The sequence below is a fragment of the Gavia stellata genome, chromosome 2 (genome assembly GCF_030936135.1).
Source record: "Gavia stellata isolate bGavSte3 chromosome 2, bGavSte3.hap2, whole genome shotgun sequence".
Classification (NCBI taxonomy): Eukaryota; Metazoa; Chordata; class Aves; order Gaviiformes; family Gaviidae; genus Gavia; species Gavia stellata.
Window position 1 is genome coordinate 11,486,208 of NC_082595.1, and position 25,045 is coordinate 11,511,252.

The 25,045-nt window shown below is 35.4% G+C and overlaps 1 protein-coding gene across 2 annotated transcripts in view; it reads right to left on the reverse strand.

The window, feature by feature from the left end:
- The window catches only part of SYT14 (synaptotagmin 14), a 56,563-nt gene extending 35,721 nt beyond the window's left edge, over nt 1-20,842 (reverse strand). For both annotated transcript variants that reach the window (XM_009812375.1, XM_009812374.1), the window contains exons 1-2: nt 20,686-20,842; nt 13,964-14,182 (exon numbers count right to left, since the gene is read on the reverse strand). In XM_009812375.1, coding sequence (XP_009810677.1) covers nt 13,964-14,182; nt 20,686-20,797 — 331 coding nt within the window. In that variant the 5' untranslated portion in view covers nt 20,798-20,842. The remainder of the gene's footprint in view (nt 1-13,963; nt 14,183-20,685) is intronic.
- Between the last annotated feature and the right edge of the window lie 4,203 nt (nt 20,843-25,045).

Below are 25,045 nucleotides of genomic sequence, written 5' to 3' on the forward strand. Positions count from 1 at the left end.
AAGAAACCATAGCAAATCTATTAGTATTCATGGACCGAATACCCATAAGATGGCAAGATAAAAGCCTTTCAGTTGAGCACATCTTTAGATTTCAAATGTTGCTCATTTCTAACACTAAGAATGATTGTTTCATTGCATCGTCTCTGATTCTAGCTATTTTTAGCAACTAATTAAAAGCATACGCCTGAACCTTTTACGTATTTTGCCCTTATAATGAGACCTATTACTCTGGCTTATTCTATCCTTTTGAGTTCCAAAGTATCTTTCGAGTTACCATGGATACAAGTGATATGCCTTCTCCCACAACCGCTTTGTGTGCCTTATCAAACACCAGAAAACTGACACAGTAGGAATCTGAGCCATCTATAGAGTATGAATATCTAACCCCTTGGAAGTGTTCCTTTCTCCCCGCCCCCCCCCCCCCCCAAAAAAAAAAAAAATTGAGGTATGCCATACACTAACATTTGTAAAGAAATAAACAAGCAGGTTCTTTTCTATCTGAAATCTAGTACTTTTGCTCAAGGAAAACAAAATGTAAAAAGGTGCAGAAATAAAACAATTTAATCTGATCAACCCTAAAACAGTGTTAAAATGAAAACAGGAATACACAGAATCATTCTGAGTTTGCTGTTTATTTTGAACTGAGAGAGTTTAAGTGTAGATCAGTATATCCACTGGAGATGTAAAATGCAGCAAATTTCACCAAGCATTTCAGAAAGGAGTTGCAGAAATATTGTATGCAACTCCAAGATTAGACATAAACTAGAGTAAATAAAACTCCCTTAAACAGAAATTGTTAGGCCTCTTTATATCAATTTATTATGGGCATTTTCAAATGCAAATTGCATTCCAACAAGCTGGGAATAATTTGTACTAATCAGTGAAGAAGAGGATAGTTAGTAAACTGATTTTCCCATTATGTTGCTGTATTCTGACCTCTTCTTAAAAACAAAAGACTCTCTCCCACTCAGACAGCAAAATTTACACAGGATTCAAAAACCAAGCACTGATACTAACAAAATCTGTATTAATGTACCGGAAGTAAAGGGGAATAACCAGAAGGAAAAATAAATTACTGTAATATGAACCTGGTTCATTCAAAACTGTCTCCCAACTTTCACTCCATTAAAACTATGGAAAGACATCAGCTACGTAAATGAGTGCCACAAAGGCAACTAAGACCTAGAGAGACAGAGAAAAATCTTGCCCCCTTTCCTTGGTTATCTAAACTTCTCTAAGTATCACAGCAAAACACTCAACAAACAACTTACCTGACTTGTTCATATCGACAAGCTCAGCCTTGCTTTAAAATACAGAGATTTTGAAGCATAATATCTGAGCCAGAGACACTGAAGCATAAAAACCAGACTCTTTCGCTTGTTTATATTAACACCATGAAATAACGGTATAATTCTGGTAAGTTTTCCACAAGCACATATGAACTAAAGACATACTAAATGTTTTCATTTTTCTACTAGTGTCACTGTAGGTTAAACTTACATTTGCATGTATTTCATAAGATGCATTACTTTTAACTCTTAAATTTAACTTTGAACTGTCTCAGGTTATGATACTCTCTTTTGGGGCCAAAAACCATCCATCCACATAATGCTTTTACTGTAAACATTCAACTATAATTAAACCTCACTTCCCCCCCCACCCCGAAAATTTAGAAGTAATTGAAAGCTAGAGAACAATGAAAAGGAATGCAAAATTGACTGCTACATTGTGGTATTTATGGTAATTCATCTGTATTGTCAAAATATTACCAGTTATGTAGTTTAATGTTGGAACCACTCACAAAAATATTAGCATCTGGAACAGTGGAGATATTTGCACAATGGCTGTGTACTCCCGCCATCACATTCACCTTTACACATGCCATATATATAGCTCCTCTTTATAATACTCTCCTGGATTATCTGCACTGTGCACAAAAGCACACAAGAAATCCCCCATTCCTCTCTGAGTAGAAATGAAGTGCAAACTAGTATTTTTTAAGAAATAACTACCATTGTTAACATCCTTCATAAAAAGGGTTCTTAAGTTCTTCCTTCACAGAATCTCAAAGTTGTCTGGAAATGGCCACTGTTGCTGCCTATACCTCTAAGGCCAACCGATTGCCTTTAACACTAATGACAACTAATCTTTTTATTTCCAAAGATTTTCTTCTTTTAAAGCCCCTTCCTGTTATCAGGAAGCAAATGGCACCAGGAAAAGCAGATGATTCAAAGCAGTGGTTCTCATTGCCAGGGACAGGAATTTAGCTCTGAAAACAGTCAAAGATAACAGCCATTATCAAACAGGATGATGAGTTTCTCTAATGGAGAGCATTAGACACTAGTCTCTTAACAGATAAAATATTCCTCAAATACAAGGGAAAATGACCATCAACTCAAAATATCTTTTCAAATTTTACCAGACCTACTCAAGAGTTACCTATTGGCCAAATTTTGTGTGGACATACAATTCATGATCCAAGATTCGTCAGGAAAAGAAAAAAAGATATCAGAGCAGTACAATCAACTTAATCTTCAAGAAGAGCTTTTAAGTGATACATTTACTTGCAAATTTTCATGTGATTATTTCTATACTAAGAAATAAGCAAATAAACACTGTAAAGTTCGGGGAAATACATCATTATTATCTTTTGTTATTCTCATAATCTAAAAATAGTTCCATTCTTGCATTATGTGCAGAATTTAACATAGCCAAACATGAAGCACCCCAAGCAAAATAATTTTGAGATGGAAGTTACAAATTAATGCAAAATTAAGACTACTTTTCCAGTTTTTATCCATCAGGTCTTGAAAATAAGTGTAATAGGTTTTTTTGATTTTCACTCAACTCAAATCGCCACAAATGCTACAGATGCAACAGAAACACTTCGAAGTATAATAAATCTTAATAAAAAGTAACATAGATGGCATTGTACTTTTTATTTCAGAGTTGTCTTTTTTCTATTAAAATCCGCAGGAACTTGGACAAAATTCTAAAAATATACTACCTGTTTTAAATCTTATTAACACAGCATTTTTAGTGCTGAGGATTTAAAAACAAAGTTTCAGAAGTCATTACACGTACTACCAAACTACAGATTGCTAAAATACAGGGATAACCAAACAGATCAGATATAACAAATACAGGAACTATGAGATATTGGAAGCCAGAGAAAGTTTGACCAAATTAAGTAACATTCTAAACAAGATTCCTTGTAGATATGAAGAAATTAGTCTAATCACTAGTGTTAATCTTGACCAATTTAAACAGACACTGCCCCTCCTTTTTGCAAAAAGATGCAGAGTTGACCCTGACCTTTTGGTTATGAGTGTGTTTCCTGGTACAGATGTCAACTCTTTGCAATAAACAACAGCAATCATGTCACCTGTTCAAGTCCTATAGATAAGCTGTATTTGTTCGGGCTAAACATTTTCAAAGAAAAGAAAATCACACCTGAACTCAGCCTCTTGAAGAGATGAACCTTTTGTAGTTTCATTCTCCAAGATTTGGATTTTTCAGATACACATGCTCTTATCAGCTCTATTTTTAACCTGCCGCTCATATAGGATACTTAAAATTCTGAACATGTTTACATTATCCATCCAGCAGGCTAATGGAACTGCTTACCAGACAGTCATGCATAATTCAAATCAATATCCTCAGGCTTGCAACTCTAAGTCAAAGCTGCCTTTAAATAAGATGGGTGTGACTTTAACATGAATAAAATGTATCTAATTTTTAACCTTTATCTAACAAATTGATACATTTGCAAAGGAGTGTCATAAATCTTCTTTAAAAATTAAAACAAATAGAAAAATCACGGTCACTGAAAAGCTTTAAAAAAAACACTTTTAAGGACAAAATTTAGAATGGTTCAACAAGACTGAGTGCACAGGTTTCAAATACAGTGCTGGGTAATTTTTATTTTTTTTTTACGCAAAATGTACAAATACATACATAAAAACACATGCTGGCAGATTATTAAGTGGTGTGGAAGGTGAATGTAGCAGAATTTCCTATTTACAAATTTAAAGATCAAGCTTTAATTTAATTGGGCACAGGTGACTCCACACAGAAAATCTTATACCCAGTTAAGCATGTCTGCTAGCTTCTCTCTAAGAACAGAATCAGAATTTCCATAATAAAATAATTTTCCCTTTGCGCTTTCCTATGTGCTTTCATACGACCATGATTCCATCACAGCAGATAACCTTCAGCCACACTGAAATGACCAGAAGCATGGCAATTACACTAGCTAAGGATGTATTTCCAGCTTACTTGTAAATACAGTGAAGGAAAAGTAATTGCAAACAAACACCATCACCCCCCCAAAAAGCCCAACACAAAACAAACAAAAAAAGGACTTCAAGTTGCATAATATAACATATCATGCTTTCCCTTTCCCCTGAAGAAAATATTCCAATAATTCCTAAAAGTTAGGATCACTTTGTAACACAAAAGTGTTGTAAGTAGCACATAAGAGATTATTTTAACAAGGAAAAAAAAAAAAAATTAAGGCAAATCTTTGCTTCCAGAGAAGCTACAGACACAATTTCATGTTGTTTACTCGGATACAATACAGTCCCAATAAATAATATAAACAATTAAAGTAGCTACGAAAATAGTAATCCTAACAATAAAATACATGTTATTAGATAAAATGGTAACATTGCTTATCTTGTACAAGGACAAAATATTCATTAAATAACTCCAAGAGAATACTTACGATATAGTTATAGCGTGTCTATGAAACTGATACCTATGCATATGGAAAATAATCTACACTGACTAGGTAACAAAACAAAAGGAGTTTCGTTACTAAAATAACCCATTGTTCTTCTTTTACCAAAGAGACAGTTAAAACGTAATATGATCAGATTATAAAAAACAGTCCTAACAAGAGTTAAAAATCTTTCAATTTCAACCTTTAAAGGTAAGAAGAATGATCCTTTTATCCACAGGCGCGATGGAGGGAGAACTGATAAACTGTTCTTTTGTAATATTCTTATGTAAAGTTGTAATAACGTTTTTGGTTCTCATACTTATATAACAAGTACTGCTCATTCTGCTGACCAAGTAGCATGACTATTCTCAGGAAGTAGAGTACTGGGTGTATGCAGGGTAAAATTCCTTTTTCCAATGCACCAAAAAAATGTCTACACAGAGGTTTCCAGTCTGCTGTTCAATCCTGTTTCTGAGTCACTCATTCCATGACAGAGCCATGGGATCTCTGCAATTAGGGTTAAGATTAATGAAAACTGTACCTTCTTTTGTCTATTCTGTGGGAGTCTTTCAGAACAAGACATGTCGCATGGTATACATGCATAAAGATCAAAGAAACTGGTCCCCTATATCACTAGAGATTGCCATAATCACAAGAAAAAAAAATGCCCATAGCCAACAGCTTTTAGATCATATTAGTAAAAGAAATACCCAGTTTTCCATGTGAACTCTCAGAATCAGCAAAAGCACTAGGTTCATCAAGGAAGTGATCTTTTTTGCTGATGTAGTACTACCTCTTGTGTTTGTATCACAAATCAGTTCTACATTTTATTAATGTGGAACATCTATATCAAATACAATGCCACAAGGAACTATTTCAGCCACAGATATGTATGTGAACTTTTCCCAGTTAATGACACATAAATCCCAGATTCAAATAGATGAGAGACTTAACCAAATAGCAAGTTTACAATAAAATGGAAACTTTCCTGTAATTCTTAATGTATGATTTACTTCACTTCAGAGACATCACATTGCTAAGGGTGACTCTTCAAAGCCCTCACATCAATGCAAAGGGTACTTCTTCAAAGACTTCAAAATGCTGGCAGGAGGAACCTAATTTGTGAGATTGCTTTGCTCACTTGTGCACATCAGGAAAAAGCACCCTTTCCCATTGGAAGGCAGTTTTTCCTCCTTGTTGGAGTTGGTCTAGCTGGAAAAGGAATTTTCCTGTTGAAAATCTTACCGTTGTCACTAACTTTGTTACTAGTTTTCTTCTCTCAGAAGTAGATGACATGCATGCTTTAACATCTTTTTCCAGCATCTCTGCTGCTAATCATGGGGTAGATCCATGATTTCAGAATTATTCAAATTCATTCTATCAAGCACTTTCATGTGCTTCCTTTGGTTGACAAGATACTTATTGTGCACAACTCTGGTATCATCTACTAGGCTTTTCAACCCGAAAGTTCTCAAGGTAACTCCATTCTCTTCCAAACTGTGTTTAAACTCAGACACAGATCTCCTTTGCATTTAAATCCCATGTTTACATTTTGCCACCTCCATAATATTCCTCAAGAAAATTACAAGAATATTGAATTACACACGTACATTCCACCCCTATCTGTGAATTCTGTCCGTTCCAGGTCTCCAGACTCTGTAAACACTATTCTTGTCTGCCATTCATGCAGGTAAAGAGCCATAACTGCAACATGATCATAGCCTAATACGTGAATTACTTCCATGAAAAGTACCTTGCTATCAGGAACTTTTCAAAAGACAAAGGGTAACACTTTCTTGGGAAGTAAAAAAGACTGAATTCTGTAAAACTGAATAAAAGACAAAAGTTAATCTTTAAATCAATTTAGTCTCTGCAATTCTCAGTTGACTATAGTTTTGGGAAACATGCATCATAATTTCAAATACTTAACAGAACTGACTGTCTTCCACTATTATAGAAGAATAATAGAGGACTGTCATAATGCTCTAGGAAGCTACTTTGAAACTCTTTAAAAAAACCAAAACAAACCACAGTATCAGAGAATTTAAGTAGAAAGCAATGCAAATCAAGTTAAGTCTGGACAGTATTCTGCAAATCCTTGAATTACGAAAGTATCTTTTGTACTACACAAAACTATCCCATAAACATTCCCTTAATACAGCTATGGATTGAACTGCCACACTCTCCAGAGGCTTCAAAACTACAAGAAATTATCTTTCTTCAATTTTTAAGGGCTTGGAGCCAATGAAGACTCACTCAATTTACCAAGAAATAGGAGGCAGACACACATAATCAGGGATCAGAACTTTGTATCACTAGTATTGCATCATCAGTTTCTCCTGTACTACGTGAAGATTTTAAGTTACTCTTAAAATAGGAAGTGTCAAGAGTAGATGCCCACATACATAATAGCATAACAAGCATGAGGAAGCTGGATCAACTAAAGAAATGTTGTAATTAAAAAATGCCCTTTTTATCTCCCAAAAATTTCTAAAAAGTGCATCAAGAATTATATCAATTGATAATACACAAGTACTAACAGCTGAGGTACACGAGTATGAATATCTGGACTATCTCATAGCTGTAACACGACTCAGTCTTCAAAACGCACTCTGAAACATTTGGGTAATACTGCTCTGAAGATTACTTAAGACTTGTCTTAAGTGTCTTGACTGAAGGCTCTTTCAAAGTATCTTGATGAATGTACTATTTGAAGCCCTAGGTCTATCCAAAGCTGAGGGACAAAAAGAGTTTTTTCTTCCAATAGTTACTATACCAGAGAAATCTCACAGGTAATCTGATAAAGACACAGCAGAGAAAAATGGGTGGCCACCTTCTTCCTAAATACTCTTTCCATTTTATTTCTAATTCATTTATTTAAAGCACATTAGAGGAAAAATAAGAGAAGTAACTATTTAAGTTATGATCTAGTAGTCAACTGAGCTTTCAGCCTTCCAGTCTGAATACTAGTTCATAGTTCTTATTCCACGTAAACCATCTTCTTTGCCTGTAATTCTTAGCATCTGAAATGTACAGATAGATAGACCAATTTTTAGAGAACCTTGTGGCCTTATTTTGCTGAACACAATACAACCATACTGAGGCCCTCACTCCATGATTTTGAAACAGTAAATCTTCATTCACACTTGGATTGAAAATAGATCTGCTTATATGCAAGGAATAATGATAGAAACCAAACTGGAAAACATGATTATCAAGGGATTCACTGAGGGATCCATTCTTCCTCTCTCAGCCTGTCCACTGGCTTTCACCTTAGCTTAACAAGTCTGAAGAAGTAGGATCCTGGTTTACAGAAGTTATTTACTGCGGAAAACTCCCCCAGGTTGCTTTAACAAACTGGGGAGATTCACCTGTATACCAGTTTTGAGGTGCTTATGAAAGAGCTTTTAGTGTTTATGTTGGGAAGATACTGAAAGAAAAATCTCTATATATACTTCAAATAGTTCAGTGAACAGACTTTTCCCAAGACATGAACAAGAGAGAAAGAAAAGGCAAAAAGCTGCATCAAGAATAAGATCCAAGAGATTCCAGAAGAACAGTCACCCTTACATGCGAAGATTGACACAGAGGAGCATGGCAAACATATGTCCAACAGATACATCAACATAAAGTGCCGAAAGCCTAGAGAAGAATAAAAGTGGAGAACATAAACTACAAAAATAACATCATACTCTACCTTCACAATATGGAAAAGATGGATAAAATCCAGTAGCATATGCCTGCTAGAGCAGCAGATTCTCATTTAAGAGAACTTATGTTTTCTCACTGCAGTCTTTTAGTGCTTCCATATGTTTCCAAAAAACCTTGTGAAATGTAAGGCACTTGGGCCAATCTCGGAAATAGAGCCTCTGAACAAACCTGTCTTCAGCTGCAGGGCTTTATCAATTGAGAACTTAGAAAAAGCCTTTAAAATAGGTTGGAGATGGAACTTGTGGTTGTACTGAGCTGGTAATCCATAGCTAAATAAAGTGTGCTAAGTAAGCAAGCTTACTACTTTTTCGATCATGATGTCTCTTACTCTGCCTCAGAATTGGGATCAATCCCCCTTGCTTGCTTGCTAATCTGGAGTTTTGCACAGCTGTTAAAAGAGGTGATTTGGGAAAGACATGCTTTAAGAACATCACAAATTAACTATAAAAAAAAAAAAGACTGTTTTCTTCCCCTCGTCTACCTTTCTCATCTCAAGGGATTCAGAGAATCTTGATTTCAAAAGCAAAGAAGAACCTACAGCTTTTGACATCTGCCTGCAAAAGCCTTAATTTCAGTACATTTACCCTAACACTTCTAAGTTTAAACTTTCCATTTTTAGGAATATAAGGGACTGTTTCCTTAAAGAAAATATATTGTACTTGCCTATGAAGCTTATAGAGATAACAAAGACACAACAACTTGCTTGTATAATGCTTGAGTTTCTAAAATTCAGGAAAATTTTTTGAAACTGAAGTTATTAAGAAAGCATGGTCCATTTAAGATCACGACCAATACAGATACTAAAATATATTTCCAATTACCAAAGTTCAAAGAATAATGCCAATTTTAAATTGAAAGTTTGAAAACAAATACACTTCCTTGTTTAGATCACTGTTTCAATTCATAATCTCCTTGTTAGCAGAAATATCTTATGATGTTATTTTTGCTTTTTTGTGGTTCTTCTTCTTCCTATTTTTGTTCTTTATTTTCTGAAACAGATGTGTAATATCACAGCCTATATTAATCCCCTATTCCCAAATATTATAAATAATTGGAGCACATAAAGGAAATTACTACATATTCAACAGGATAATAAGAGCATTTGAAATGGTAGGGAATAATACAAAAAGTAGGATGCACATTATAAAAAATGAAAGGGAAATCATATCAGGATATGTATCAGGGAAAAGGAGAAAAGGTCACTTAAATAAGTACCCGTACTTTATTGGGTAACATGAGAAAGAATACAAAGAATATTACTGGCAAAAATAAGACTTCAAACTTTGAGCCAAACCTAGAACTCTGGGCCTAAGCACAGAGACTGGGTTACGTCCACACATACATATCAAGAAATACTGTAGTTATACAGGTTTCTCTCTTTTCTGTGATTAACAGTTTTGAGTCATTTGTGTGTTGGAAATTCCAGGTGAAAAGTATATTCTGTACCATTTTACTTTTGATGATGACATTTGTTATCATATTGATGTTCTAATGAACGAGATTTTCCTTTAGAGATATCCTGGAATTAAGCCTGTCCATGAGGAGCTCACTGCAAAAGTTATATATTTACAATAGCTTGGAGTCTGTAGAAATACTTGCATCTAAGAACAATTTTTTTTTTTTTTCATTTAAAATAGATATTAAAACTCATCAAAATCTAAGTGCATCAGATGCGCTATACAAATAAATAAAGTGGATCACACACTGGTCATAAGCAGGTATTTGTGAATGAAAATTTGAAAACCTAAATTTCATAGAATGAACTAAAGTGCTCCTAGAACATTCCATCATCAAAATACCCCAACAAAACCCACAAAATTATCTTGCTTTCTTTATTTAACTATTAAAAACATTACACAAAATGCCATGTCAGTTCCATACATATATGCTGAAAAGAAAGATTAATATGGCCATCTAGAGGAGAAAAGAATGATGTGAAACATGCCACACACATTTTCAGGCTTCAGAATGAAACATTTTTAGAGGCATACAGCCAGAAAATAGATGTAATAAACTAATTATGTAATTGATAATAAGTGAACCTTAAAATAGTATGATCAGACATTTTGATGGTCTTAGTAATGCAAACATATTAATATTATACATGTTTTTAGCAATGCAAGCAAAGCTTACAGGGTGTATTAATAAAGATAAGATTATATTTTTGTCTCACTGTAAAATTTTGTGTGTGCATTGTTCAGTGCAGACGTGTTAAACAAACAAATTTTAAAAGTGAAGATTAAAGTGCAGAGTAAACAGTTATTAGTAAAACTGTTTATTGACTACTTTGAAAACACACAGCACACTGTTGCAAGATACAACATGTGACAGAGATTAACTGCTGAAGACAAAATAACACAGAATTTTCCAAAAATGAAATACCATTTTCATTGCTCTTAGTAATTTACCTCTGACGGAATTTTTAATGATATCGTCAGAGGTTGATTTATTAGCAATAAGCAGGGGGAAAATAGAGATGAGACTGTGTCTTAGATTCTAACCAAATTAATTATCTCCTCTCATCACTTCACTGTAACACTATCAAATCCTGCTCAACGTATGGACTGATCAGTGCCTTAAGCTGGAAGTACAGCTGAAAATTTTATGTCTTACTAATAACTAATTTCTAATACTTAATTTCTACTTAGAAGTAGAAATAAAGTACATATGAGGAAACAGAAGCACACAAAGTACATAGGAACGCACTGCCTACTCCCCCTCCACTACAAAGAATCATAAAAAACAACTGTTTAATGAAAAATTTCAGGATTCCTATGGCATCAAGTCTTCTATAGATTTATTTTGCAAGTTTAAGGAACAGTAAAGCTTTGAATTTTGAAAAATTGCACTGAAACATCTAGAATGCTGATGCTGTCCACTTGGAATGTGAGATTTTTTAACCTCATCTGCTCAGTGAACTGTTTCTCTGAACACATATGAACTGTTTGGTAGCGATAGCCAGTCTCTCATTTATTTTTGACTGCAGGCTTTCTTCATGAGGTTTCCACCTTCTCTTTTCATCAAAGTTCTAGGTTGGGCAGCTTTCCCTCTGTAATGATCATAACATAACAAGGCATACTCTGTCTCTTCCTCTATTTGAACACATTTTTATCATTGTGCAAAGATTTTTTATGTTTGAAATAATTTAGGAAGAACATAAAAAGTACTAACACCAATTGTTCTACTGTGCCACCTTCGGGTCCCTGAAAAGTGAAAAATACTGGATTGTTAATCTGTTGCCGTGTCCAATACCACAAAATTCTTTTAATACTATTGAACATAATTTTGTTGAGATTAAAGCATTTGCAGAAAACTGTAGAATGATTGCAGGCTATCAAATAAGTAACACTGCTGATTCTCCACTCCTTGTAAAATGTGGGAAGAGACTGCTCTCACAAGCAGCAGCAAAAGCAAAATACTGACAGTCTTAAAGCTTTTTTGCAAGTAGAAGTATGTGGTTAAAAATTTACAATTTTCTAAGTTAGAATGTTTTGATAGTTTTTGCTTTAATTTTTTTTTCCCAAACCCTGAATGTTCTTTCATTATAATAAATTCAATTTGCATACTAATTTTAGAGTGAATATGTGTGTGCATATATATAAATGGGTTTTACATCCAGCCAGCTTCCTGAATGGAAAGAGCATTGAGAAGGGATAGCAGCTGGTGACAGATATCTTTAGCAATACAATAAAAAAATGAAAAAGGAGGAGTGGGAAACAATTGTAACTCTCCTGATGCAATACTTGGACTTGCCAACAGGGTTCTTTTGTCTTAGATTCTAACCATGATACAGATTTCCAGACTGGAGTTCTCATTCCCCAGAAGAGGATAAAAGTCAGTGACTATGAATTTTTATGATCTGAGAGGATGATAAAGAAGACAATTATTAAAAAACCAACCAAACAAAAATGGATACAGGCTAGTACAACGCCTTTGGAGCTTAAGTCTTACAGAGCCAAAGTACTGAGAACTTTTCACTGAGAAGATAACTAGGTAGGATTAAAAAAAAAAAATCTGACTGTGATATAGAAAGAGGAATGTCACATGTTCCTTCCAACATGAATTATTCTATGATTATTTCAACAAGTGGCCTCAATAGTTTGAAAAGAAACAAATACATCATTATTGCTATCTGCAAGTAGTAGTCTTGTATAATTTGTGTCTGGTATTATTTGCTAATAAATATGATTGAGTTTTCCATCTCCTGTTAATATACATCACCATGCTTTCCAACAGTGACATAAGCCATACAGGAAATTAGCATCTAAACTTCCATATTCCCCCCACCAACGCTGTTGATAGATCTCAGTAGATATAAAAAAACCAAACACGATACTTTCACTATCCCTCTTCCTTGTTGTTGTTCTCCATCACAGTGTCCAAGGATCGGTTCTTACTGCCTGACCTCACCTCTGCATGTCCCTCCCTATTTGCTGAAACTCAGACTCCCAGCCTTATTACAGTTTAACAACAAAGGAAAGAACTGAAAATTCTGATGATCAGAAAACAATCCTCTTACTCTGCAACTTACTTTAATTATGGTTTTCATGTCCTTTGTGTCCTAACTTGGAATCACAAATGAGCATGCACTAATTTCAAATTTCAGTGGCAAACAGACTTTTATATAATTTAATTACATCACACAGTAGAAGATTTAACTTTTTTCAAGCACTTCTGGACTGTATAGAACACTTAAATACAGACTTTTAATTACCTGTATCCACTTTTAATTAGAAAATACCAATCTCTAAAAAATCCTTGCATTTTAACATATTAAAGGGAAACCAACAAGTATCTTACTGTAATACACCGTCTATATTAGTCTGACTTTGAAGTAACTTCAATCAAAGCTTACTTTTCGTGCTAGAAAATGGCTATAGATACAGTTCTCACATGCAGCTATTTTCAAGCACAAAAAGCATATTGACAAAATACTGACAGCAGAATTCTCAGCCTCGATCGCAGGCTGTCGCCCTTACTTAAAATGAAGAAATATATATCACAGACATATATATCACACCCATTGTTTACATCCAACTTTTAACTCCATGTAGAATTTATATTAATCTAATCTTTGTAATAATTTCTTTCTGTGATTTCAAGAGACGAACATTCCAGTAATGCACACTGCAATGACCGTATGCACCGTAACCAATAACCAATTCCATTTACTTTACTGTTATGACAGTTTATCAATAGAGGAATAACAGGTCTTCTTTGTATGGTGTATGATTTGCCAATGGACTTCCTAAATCAAAACAGTTTAAATTCCCCCCCAAATAAAATGACTTATGACAGAATTGTATTAAACTTAACATAACAAGATATTACATCATCTGCAGTATTTCCAGAAGAATGCACAGAAATCTGCGCCATTTTTTTTGGAGCATGCACAAATATGAGAGATGTCTGGATATTTCTTGCAGACATTGACTATTTGCAAGTCAAGCTGTCCTCATCTAGGACTTACTTATCCAGAACATAATTCTGAAGTCTGGAATAAAAGGAATGCTTTTAAATCACTCTTACCTTCATCTATTGAGGCTTCACTACTGTATCCATCATATTCTGCAGAGAGGGGACTATATTTTTGTCTGGTTTCCCATATATAGTTTTTTTGCTGTCTGCCATCCACCACTGGCAGCCTGGAACTCTGGGTTCTAGACAAGGCCTCATGATATTTACCCAGTGCTTCATCTTCGCTCTCAGATGATGAACCATGCTGGTCTTTACTCATATAAGAGTTGTCTGTTTGAATAAAATAAAGCAAATCGACTACAGCTCAAAATAGAATACAAGAAAATAACCATAAGAGGTTATCATTGAAGATATTTAAGCTATTCCAATTAAAATTTCTGTAATATTTTTAAAATATCATCTTGTTGTAATTATAAGTATTACATCATTTTGTAATTGGTGAGAGCCATTTTTATTTTCTAGAAAAACTGAAAGATCATTAAGCCCCAAAAAACCATTTTAAAACTTATTCAACAGAAAACAATCCATTTATGTAAGGCAGCACACACTGAAGTTCTTGAGACCCTTCATTAAGTAAGAAAATGCTCAAAATAATTTATGTAAAGTAAATCCAACACTGCTCAATACTACATTTGGATACCTAACATATCAAAAAGGCAGCTCCTGATCCTCCATTCCCAGCTGATTTTTGCTGTGAGCATGCAGTATAATGTAGAAATGAAACTGATTTACAAAGAGAAGCCTACAACAAAATTGTCTTAGAATATTTATGTCAAACTCACAACAACAAATGGGAAAACGCTAGTGAAAGACGTTTGCATGCACAGTTTTATTTAACTTACAATAAACAGCCCCTTGTTCAATAACTGAAATTAATGCAGATTCTCATTGCAGACATCTGGCAACAGCAAATATTGCACAAAAGAAACTATCTAGTTAGTTCTTTTATATCAGTTCCTCTATAATGCCCACTCCTGTGGCCAACTTTTTCCAACTCCCTCTCAAGTATGACTTCGTCCCGCAAGTCAAAGATTCAGCTGCATTTTTATTTTCATAAAAGGAAAGCTGCTCCCTCCCTTTTCCAAACCCCAATGGATTCTGTCCAAATTTAACATGCCATGCAGAGGTTCTATAGAACTCAAACTCTAATTGGCATTAAAACAGTTCACGTAAACTCAATAAAGGTCAGCATTACCACTACTGTGTGAGCAAGTCTATGGTATATGATTTGCCAACAGACTTCCATTACCGGCAGAGCTCTGAGATACCCATAATGCTGTTTTGCAGCTCCTGATTCTGCAAGGGAATATTGTCTAACATGCTATCCAGCCACACTCAAATGCTTCTCCCCTCCCTGCTTTTATGTCCCAGTCCCTGTCCTAGCTCTAGTTCTGCATTTCCGCTTCCATCAGTCTCTGTCTTCATGCCCAGCCAGTCTCACTCCTCTGCCTGGGTATTCCAACTAAAGGAGGGATTCAGCTTACCCAAAATTCAGCCATTTAAAATTAAAGTAACTCAACCTATGCCAGGAATCTAGGCCTCTTTTACAGCCACATGTTTGCATCCTCCTGCTCCAGAGGTCCTTCCTTCCAACTTCTAGGTAAGCCTCTAGAGTAGATAAGTAAAATCACTGGTACTCATACAGAAAAGCCCATGCTACAAGTTTTGGTAAGACATCTTTTACAAAATTACATTTATACGAGTAGAATCTTAACCTTAGTTCCTGTCTCCCAGCCCCATACTTCAGGTTCCTGCTCCAAGCACCCAGTTTTGGTCTCTTATGTGGATTTCCTCTTTATTCTCTTTGTCTATTCAATCCAAAATTCTCTTTACTTGCACCTAACCAACTACTCACGTAGCCTTAGTCTTTCACCCTTAGTCTCTCCACCTTCATGTAATGTTAATCAGTTCTCTCCATAGCTGTCACCCATCCTACTTCAAATCCCAGTCTAACACTTGCATCATGTCACATTCGTTCAGGAAGTTTCTGTCCTCACATAAGTCCTGTTTATTCTCAATTCTTCTGTTCAAACTTCCAGTGTTCTTCAGTAACTGTACGCATCAAAAGCAGGATAAGACCTGCTCTGTTCTTCAACCCCTACAATGAAGCATATGAGTGCAAATGGGATGGTCAGTGAATTTAACAAGCAAATTATAAGAAGTGTTTACTATGCCTTTTCCAAAGGCAAAGTTTCCAAGGATTTACAATTTGGTCAAACTTACGTGTTTTTTCATGGAAGAACATGGGCATCTCTGACATGGGAAAAGTGCTCTCCCACATTCCAAGTACATACTCCAATATACAAAGGTGACAAAGCATCTTAGTGAGGCAGATATGAAATCTACTTATTTTTTGCACAGATAAACAGCATGTTTACCATACTCTATTTCTGGAAACAGCTAAAGATTTTAAACTATAGCTTAAAAAAAAAAATTCTCAGACAGAAAGCATGCCAAATTTCATCCCAAATATTTCAAATTTGGCACACAGATATAAGCAACTGAAAATAAGGTCTTGAAATGGAAAATGTCAGGAAACTTTAACTGCAGATGGTGCTACCAGCTCTACATGCAATGTGTACATAAACTTAATTTAGCATTTATAGGAAAACTTGTGCCTTAAAAGACTGCTAATGAGCAACTAGATCTTTCAACTCTGGGCTATCAATTTTAATTCAAGTCTGACAGATATGGTTCTTCCCATTGTACGGATGGCTATAAAGCAAGTTCAATTTCACTGATCACTTATTGAAAATATCACACCAACTAGGATATATTCTGGCTAGCAGATTCATTTGCAAGAGGCTGCCCAGAAAAAGAGGCCTCCTTTGGTGGTACACAGAGTAAAATTTTGTATCTTGTATGGCCCTCAACAGGTTGAAACCTGCCACCTAGGAAACTTCTACAGATTTCCACAACTATAATTAAAGCAGGGCATACCAGGACTAAAATATAGCATCAGACATTAGTATTAGATGCATCATTTATCATTACAAGAAATGTATTCACAAATATGAAATTAGGTTCATTAATCAGTCTGCATAAAGAATGGAATAGTATAAAACATGGTAGCATCATGTTTGAAAGAAGTGCTAAAAGTTATGCCTCTAATAATACACTGATGTTTGTAAGCATCCAGAAGTTCTCAGTGATACCAGATATTTCTTCTCCAGTTCCTAGCATAAAAGAAAAAGAATGAGGATGTATACTGTTATTACAAATCATGAAACAAGACCTCTTCAGAGTACTTTAAAACCTTGTTAAAGTTAAAACACAAGCTATCCATACAAACATTTCTTAAATGAACAATACAAATCTGTTTCAGTTTCCCGGGAAAATAGCTTTCTGCACATTAAAAAAATCCTCAGGGTTTTATGCATCTCCCTGCCACGTCTCTTTTGAGCTTATATCTTAGTTGGAAACTTGCCTAAGGGAATTCATGTTCTTATTAAAAACTTTCCTTTATTTGGCTAACACAGGTCATATGTAATTATTAACCTACTGAAAGCTATTTGTTTGCTCATTATGGGACCCCTAAATGCCATTTTTGATAGATAATATACTTTACAAATATTATATTACATGAAAAAATAACAGGTAAAATCATCATTTATCATACAAACATGGAAACCACCTCCTAAATCAAATTTACAAAAAAAAAAAACCAAACAAAACCCAACAAAACGAATAACTGAAATTTTCAGATAAGGGAAAACACACACACTGAAAAAAACCAAACAACCAAACCTGATTTGTACTATGAAATAATTCATTTCGCTACAGAAACAGCATCTCCAGAAAAGCCTATGTTGCTTTCTAAAAATTCACTACACAGCCTGCAAAACAATTCCGTAAAAATGCAAGGTTTTACTTCTTACTCACAAACTATTATTGCAATCCCATTGTCATGTTGTTGAAGACGGCACACACAGCATCCATATCAATAATACACAGGTTTTCTTTGTAAGACTACAACTTTCTTTAAGACAAGCCTCATTCATTTCTTTCTAGACTTAAAGTCACTTAATTGCCACTGTCATTAAGTTCTGTGTCTTGAAATTATTATCTTACGTATCCCAGAAATACCTTCTGAAGAGCTACTATAATGTAAATGTAAGTTATTTTTTTATTTATCATCTTACCACATTTTACGCAATGCTTTTAAAATACACACAATAAAAACCACTTTCACAGAACAAGTGTTAATTTCCAGTATTAATTAAGTCATAGTTTTCAACAGAAACCACAAAAAGCAACTGCAGAGAAGGTAAGAAAAACTGTATATAGAAAAAGGAAATTTAGAACATAGGAAAGGCATTTATTAATCAGTTCCTTTACGTAATACTTTAAAAAGTAATTAACTTCCAAGAAATATCAACATAATTAGAGAATGAAGCACTGACAACACAGACCTACTTTCACCCACAGGAAGCACTATTATTAAATGTGTAAATTAGGTGAAAAAAATAGGAAGTATCATAAGTTTCAGGAAAGGTTGAAGAACGCAGTTTGCTGACGGACTCCTCACCTTTTCCTGCTGTCTTCTTATTACATAGCTCTCTTGCATTCTTTTCTGATTTCTCTGAGTTCTTCTTTTCACCTGTTTTTGCAATTGTAGTTGGCACATTGTCTTCATCCTTTGATATGGATTTTCCTTTTCTGTCAAAAAAGGCTTGGGATTTCTTTTCTTTGAATTCATTAATGCAATTGGGACGGTCATTGTGCGTCTTCTTCAAGCTGGAGTCTAATAATTTTTGCTTCTGTATTTCAACAAGTTTTGTTTCTAAATCTTGGGGAACATTCATACTGTGCACTTGTTCAGAATCCTTAAAATCAACTCCAGGTGACCGTGGTTTGATTTTTCTATGCGAGTGATTCTTAGAATTATCTGATACTGCATATAGGCAATTATCTTGTTCCTCAATAGATTGCTCCATTGTAAATTTATTACTTTCCACGTTACTATCCTTCAAGAACTTAATATTTACAAAATACTCATTTTCTCCTACTGCTTCCCTTTTAAAAGGTCCTCCTACATTCTTCAAATTCTGAGGTACTTCTGTATCACTTAAATGATTATTGCTACCTCTGCCTTTTAACTGGCACTGGTTTTTGTCCACCACATGGTCTGATACTCCATCTTGACTTGTATCTTCTTTTACAAAATCTAACGAATTAGAATAATGAGTCTCTTTATGTTCTCTAGTACCTCTCTTCACTTTCATATTAATTTCCTGAGAATGAGTTAATGATGGTGTATGCTCCTCTCTCCCTTGCACAGGTTTATCATTCTGTATTTTGGAGCTTTCATCTTCTGCACAAAGGCCATTTATCACGCTTGTTACTTGTTCTGTTACTGAATCAGCTACACTGTGGCTGACTTCTCCTACAACACTGGTCAGATCATCCACAGCACTGCTAAGCGTGTCGACCAGAGAAGACACAGATGGAAGGCTCAGATTTTGGTGGAGGTTCCTGAAAAATGCCATTTGTCCGATCTATTCAGCAACAACTTTTAATACAGAGAGGTCCTCCATTTCACAAACTGATCAACTCCATTTCTCCAAGTTCAATTTCAGAGCTATTTGCTTTTGCTATCTCAAACTCAATACATTCACCAGGGGAAGTTGCAGCTTTGCTCTTTTCATTCAATATGCATTGAAAATAGTAAGAAAGCAGCTAAGTAAATATCTTGAAATGAAGCCACAATCAACCAGCAAAACCATAGTCTTTCATCAACTGCAGCATCAACTAGCCATAATAAAATTCATTATTAAAAAATAAGACAACTGTGTGAGGTGGAAATACAGGTTTTTTTATTCTAACCTGCAAAGAAGAAGTTGTGAGACATTTAAATTACGTCCTTTCATCGATGTCATGCTAGAACAAGCTTTTAACATAACAGCTGCACAAAAACATTTATCATGAAGACTTCTTCACCCCAAAATATTTGTTGTCTTTTACATAAGGTAAGATATTTTGGAACATGAAGACTTGTTTTATAGCAAAAAGAAAGTTAAGATGACATACTTAATTTCCAGAGGGGAGAACATATTCTGTCTCCAAGAAAATTGAAAATAAAAATTTAGATACACCTTTAAAGAGGTAGAAGGGAAGAAAACCTCTCAAATTTCCCATTCTGTTCTCTGGTGCCTGTCTCCTCCTCCCAAGTCAGCTAACAAAGCCCATTCAATTTCCACAGCCCAAAAGTAGAAAGGGGTTATTTTACCAACCCTCAATATCTTTTCAAGGTCTAATTTTTTTCATTTCACATTATCCTTAAAGACTTTGTTCTATTAAAAAAACTATAGAAATAATTTATTAGTCAGAGATCAGATGTCTTTAGTTTCTAATGTTTTACTTCTTTAAAATTATTTTCCAGGTGAGTAAATGCAAGACCTTCTCCAAAAAGTCCGTGAAGGATTTTAATAGGCTGAGTGAAAACCCAGTAATCCCATTCACAAATTTACTTGAGAAGATTTAATTATACACAATTATGGAACATTTAAAATACATTGAAGAGTATTCTCATAGTGCAAGAGAAATATGTTCCCATAGTAAATGTCAACTCTTTGGTTATATAACTGTTGAATTTCTGTGGCTTGTGAATACAAACATTTCTTCCATTCCACATGCTGCACAGTCACAGGAAAAATCAACATTGTGTGTTTTCATCACTTGAGTCAAGTGATTATTTGTGTATTTTCTACACATCCTTGTAAAAATGTGCATTCTTATAATTAAGTTTAGTACACTGTATTTCAGATACTTACAAAGTTTATCTTGTGAATTCTTTCTTGTAGTGTATCCTGAATCGAGATCTGGGAAACCACTAACATTTTCAAAACACATCTTCTTATTAATGTATAGGAAAAGTAGCAACATGAGAATAATGAACACCCCGACAGCAGACAGGAATCCAATTGCTTCAGGAGATACTAAAAGAAACAGAAAGAAACACATTTTTAAAAGTCTTGTAAAAGTTCAACTCGTAAAACTTATATATATCAGAATTGATCATTAATAAATACTACTAAAGTTCCAAATATAAAGTTCCAAATACATATGCAAGATATAACTGAAAAGCCACCATTTAAATTTGAGTTAATGTTTTACACTGTTACACTTCATCAGTTTCTTCTCTTCCAATCATCTTTTTGAAGAACAGGAAAGTATCTGGTCCTAATCTAAGGGAGGACTGACATCGTGAGCAAGAGATTCTGCCGGATTACTGGACCCCATAACAATACAGGGTCTCTGCAGAAAATCGGGAGATGATCAGCAGATGCCAAGGCTGATGATTTTTGATGGAACATCTGAAAGAGAGTACTGGAAGGGAGCTAAGAGCATCCCCCCTTCCTGGAAGGGGCTGGAGGTCTGGCAACCTGGACTCAGGGCCAACTGAGATAGTGCTGCCTGGGAGGGACTGAGCCCTTGCTGGTGAGGCCATTGCCTCTGCCAGCCTTGTTATGCTCAGCTCCTGGCTCCTCTTCCCTTAGGTACCAGCTGGCCCTCACGGCTCCCTGACAAGTAGTAGACTGTGTGAGCAAAAAACAGAATGAGAATGAACACATAACGGTATGTTCCTTGCCCTCGTACATGTGCCACTTGTGTATAAACCATGAAAGAGCTAAGTAGAATAGAGACAAAGCATACTTAATCAAAACCAGGTAAAGGAAAAAAGACTTAAGTAGACCAACATGTCTTAGTGTATAAAATAAAGAATATGTGATTGATATTAAGCAGATAGCAGAAAGCAAGTCTTGAGCATCTTTTGCAGGGATAGAATCTTGCAAATCCATCAGTACCTGAGTAATAACATCAGTAATACCATTTAAGATGAAGATTACCTAGGAAACGGTTTTAGAAATACGAAATCTGGGAACGGATGTACCAAATTGGACCAATGGGGAAAGAGTAATTAAGGGGTACCTTGTTTATTTGAAAGGAGACTAGGCAGGGAAAGAGATATAGAAGGGTCTAGAAACATAAGGAGTAATGAACAAGTTGTAAAAGCAGTTCAAGAACAAGAGAGGGCAGGGGCAGATCTTTTGACAGAAGGAGTGCAGATGCCCACAGACTAACGAAGCTGACCTGCTTCATTAAGCAAGGCTGCCAGGATATCAGAATGAAACCCCTTGGGCAACCCACTGGACTCTCTACTGGGTCTATATCTGAAAGACTTGATGTGAGAAGTTAAAGGGTGACAGAATTGCAAATCTGTTACTAAGTGATGTGGGAGGTTAAAGTGAAGGATTACAGGGGAACTATAATTCAGTAATTTTTTGGATGCAATTTATAAGAACAAAGTGATAGAACTGTAACTCAATAATTGTGTGCACTTAGCAATGGTGTAAAGAGTTATAGAACTGTGATTCATAGTCAAATGTTTATTAGTTAATTAATCTGTTAACTGGTTTATCAGTAGTGTGCTGACCAATTAATAAACATTATAGCCTTTTGTATCAGTTATGTCTCAAACCTGCATTCTAAAGAGGGAGAGTAAGACCTTGAGGTAACAGACACCTTAACACTCAGTGTTTTTTGTGGCCTCAACACACAGAGGTACATCTTTCAGGATGGAATATGGCTGCATTCATCTGCATGAAAGCTAGGATTTCACATATCCCTTTCTTCCTGCCGTTTTCTCTAGACTCTAAGTATTCCTCTAATCAGTACCATAAATCCCATTCTTAGGGGTTGATTTTTTTCTCTTTATAGAAGATTTATGAAGATTTATCAAGATTTATGAACTCCCTTCACCACGACCTTGGTACTTCACTTTAGGAGTATAATGCTGTGTGGCAACATCTTCCACTATGTAAAAGAGAGCAGGATTAAAGAAAAGTTGGCAACAGATTTTGCATTCTCAGAGATGCAATACAAAAGGAAAAGAGGCAACAATCCGAAGTAGCAACAAGGAAAATTCCAGTTGGAGATGAGAGAAAAAAATTCCCGAATAAGAGGGGTTAAGCACTGGAACAGATTGCCTAGATCAGTTGTAGAATCCAACGTTAATGTTAGCCCTGCTTTGAGTGGGGGATTGAACCGCGACTTAACTTCCCCAGGAGCCTTCCAAGTTAAATTATTCTCCGAGTCTACATATGCCCTTTGTAAATCTGGGCTCATACGTTTATGTAAAAGTGCTGACTAAGAAACACACACAGTTCCACAACCCCCTGAGTTTGTTTTGGGGGCATTATTTCTGGGATGATAGGGAACATTTGTGTTTGTGGTGATGTTCTTAAATAATTATACAGCTGTGTTTTAAAAACCAAAAAAGAAAGGTCAAAAGAAATGCACCTTCCACCATCTAAAAGGAATTGGTCAGATTTGCACTTCTATTTTGAGCTGGACATCCAGACCTATCTGAAATTGTGAAAGCTATTCACAAAGCCATTCCGCTTTTTACCTCTGACGAGATCATGTAACATTGTGCCTAGCACCCTGAAAATTTTCATTAGAGAAGGAACCTGCCAATAGCTTTGAACCACCCATTCTGACAAAATTACTAAAGAAATACCAGAATGGCAACCAAAGAAATCCCAGTAGAAGGAAACAGAAACCCGATTAGGCTAGAACCTCTATTTAGTCAATATCAAACTCGAGTAAAATTTTTTCTTGTTTTATTAGATCATATCAGAAAAGTTTGGAAAAACATGAGCAACTCTCAACTGAGTTAAGTTGGGAACACTGTCTTCTGAAGAACTAAAGGCAAAGCTAGAAATAATTGGCAACCTTCAAAATCTGACCTTCACCTTCCAACCCACTAAAGTCCAAGGCAGAACAAGAAATAGAAGAACACAGTATAACTGCTTAGTAGGGCCAGAATAAAAAAAAACCAAACCAACAGTGCAACAGGGAGGAGCACGTATGTGTTATTTTCAATTTCAGACAGTAAAACAGCAATACAAAGACGCATATAGTTACTAAGTACCTCATCAGTTCTTCAGGATGAGAGGTCCTGCTGCAACAAGCCAAGCAACAAGGTGAGAAAAGTAGAATTCTATTCCAGATCAGAGAGGAAAGGAGGCTAAAACTTCTTTTAAAATATTTTCATTACCATGAACAAATAGAAAAAGAAATTCCTTTGTTCACAAAAGACCTTGGCTGCACATCCTACTAAGATTACATGGCATTCCCTTCAGAAGTCTGTTTAGAGTTGCTCATAATTTAATTAAAATCACTTGTTATAGCTGAAGTTTATGGCAACTCTGTCTCATACTGAAGGGGTTTTGTCTGTTTTTAAGCTAAAAAAAAAAAAAAAGTTAAGTCATGACCAAGAATGACCTGAGGAAAATAGTGGTGAAAATAGTGGTCACTATAGTGGTGACTAATCTTTTTTTTTTTTTTTAAAGCCCTAGTGTTCCCTGATTTAGAGCAAGGAAAATTTGGCATGTGTCAGGTGTTCATTTATCATTTGTCAGGTGTCCATCTACCATTTTCATGGAATCTTCCTAAATATGGGAAAGCTCTGAGATTTGACAAAAGCCTCAGTTCGTATATATTCATTTTTGACCTCAAAATTTAACAGATGAAATCTCTCCAGGTTCTGCTGGCAGTAGGCATGCTCCCTCCCCTCCGAAGACTGCATATGGATAACTGAGAATATCTGGGGCTATTGGAACAACATCCAGTTTTCTTTGAATTACTGATCCTGACCCAAATGAGACGAGAGACGGGACCAAGAGCAGAAAATCTTCATTCTTCAATAACTTCCAGTTCTAACACCTATCAAACACAGAGGCAGTGGCAGAAAAGGCAGGAAGAAGAAACTGCAATTCACCAGGACATAGGGACCAACAGAAGTGAGAATGAAGTGGAAGGTGGCAATTAGGCACAAGTTAATGATGTCCAGTGAGGAAATGGGAAGTATGAGTTATGGAGAAGGTGCAACATTGGGATGGAATACACAGAACAAGTTGAAAAGTGAAGAGAAGGCAGAAAAGGAGACAGATTAGGAAGACTAGACAGATAAAGAAAATGGAACCACAGAAATTTATCTATAAGGATAATTGCTTTATTATTGGAGCAGGTTGTCCTAAGCAACTTTGCCTGAATTCAGTGTCAACCCTGCTTTCAGCAGGAGGTTAAACTGAATTCCAATCATTCTACGATTCACAGTAAAGGACA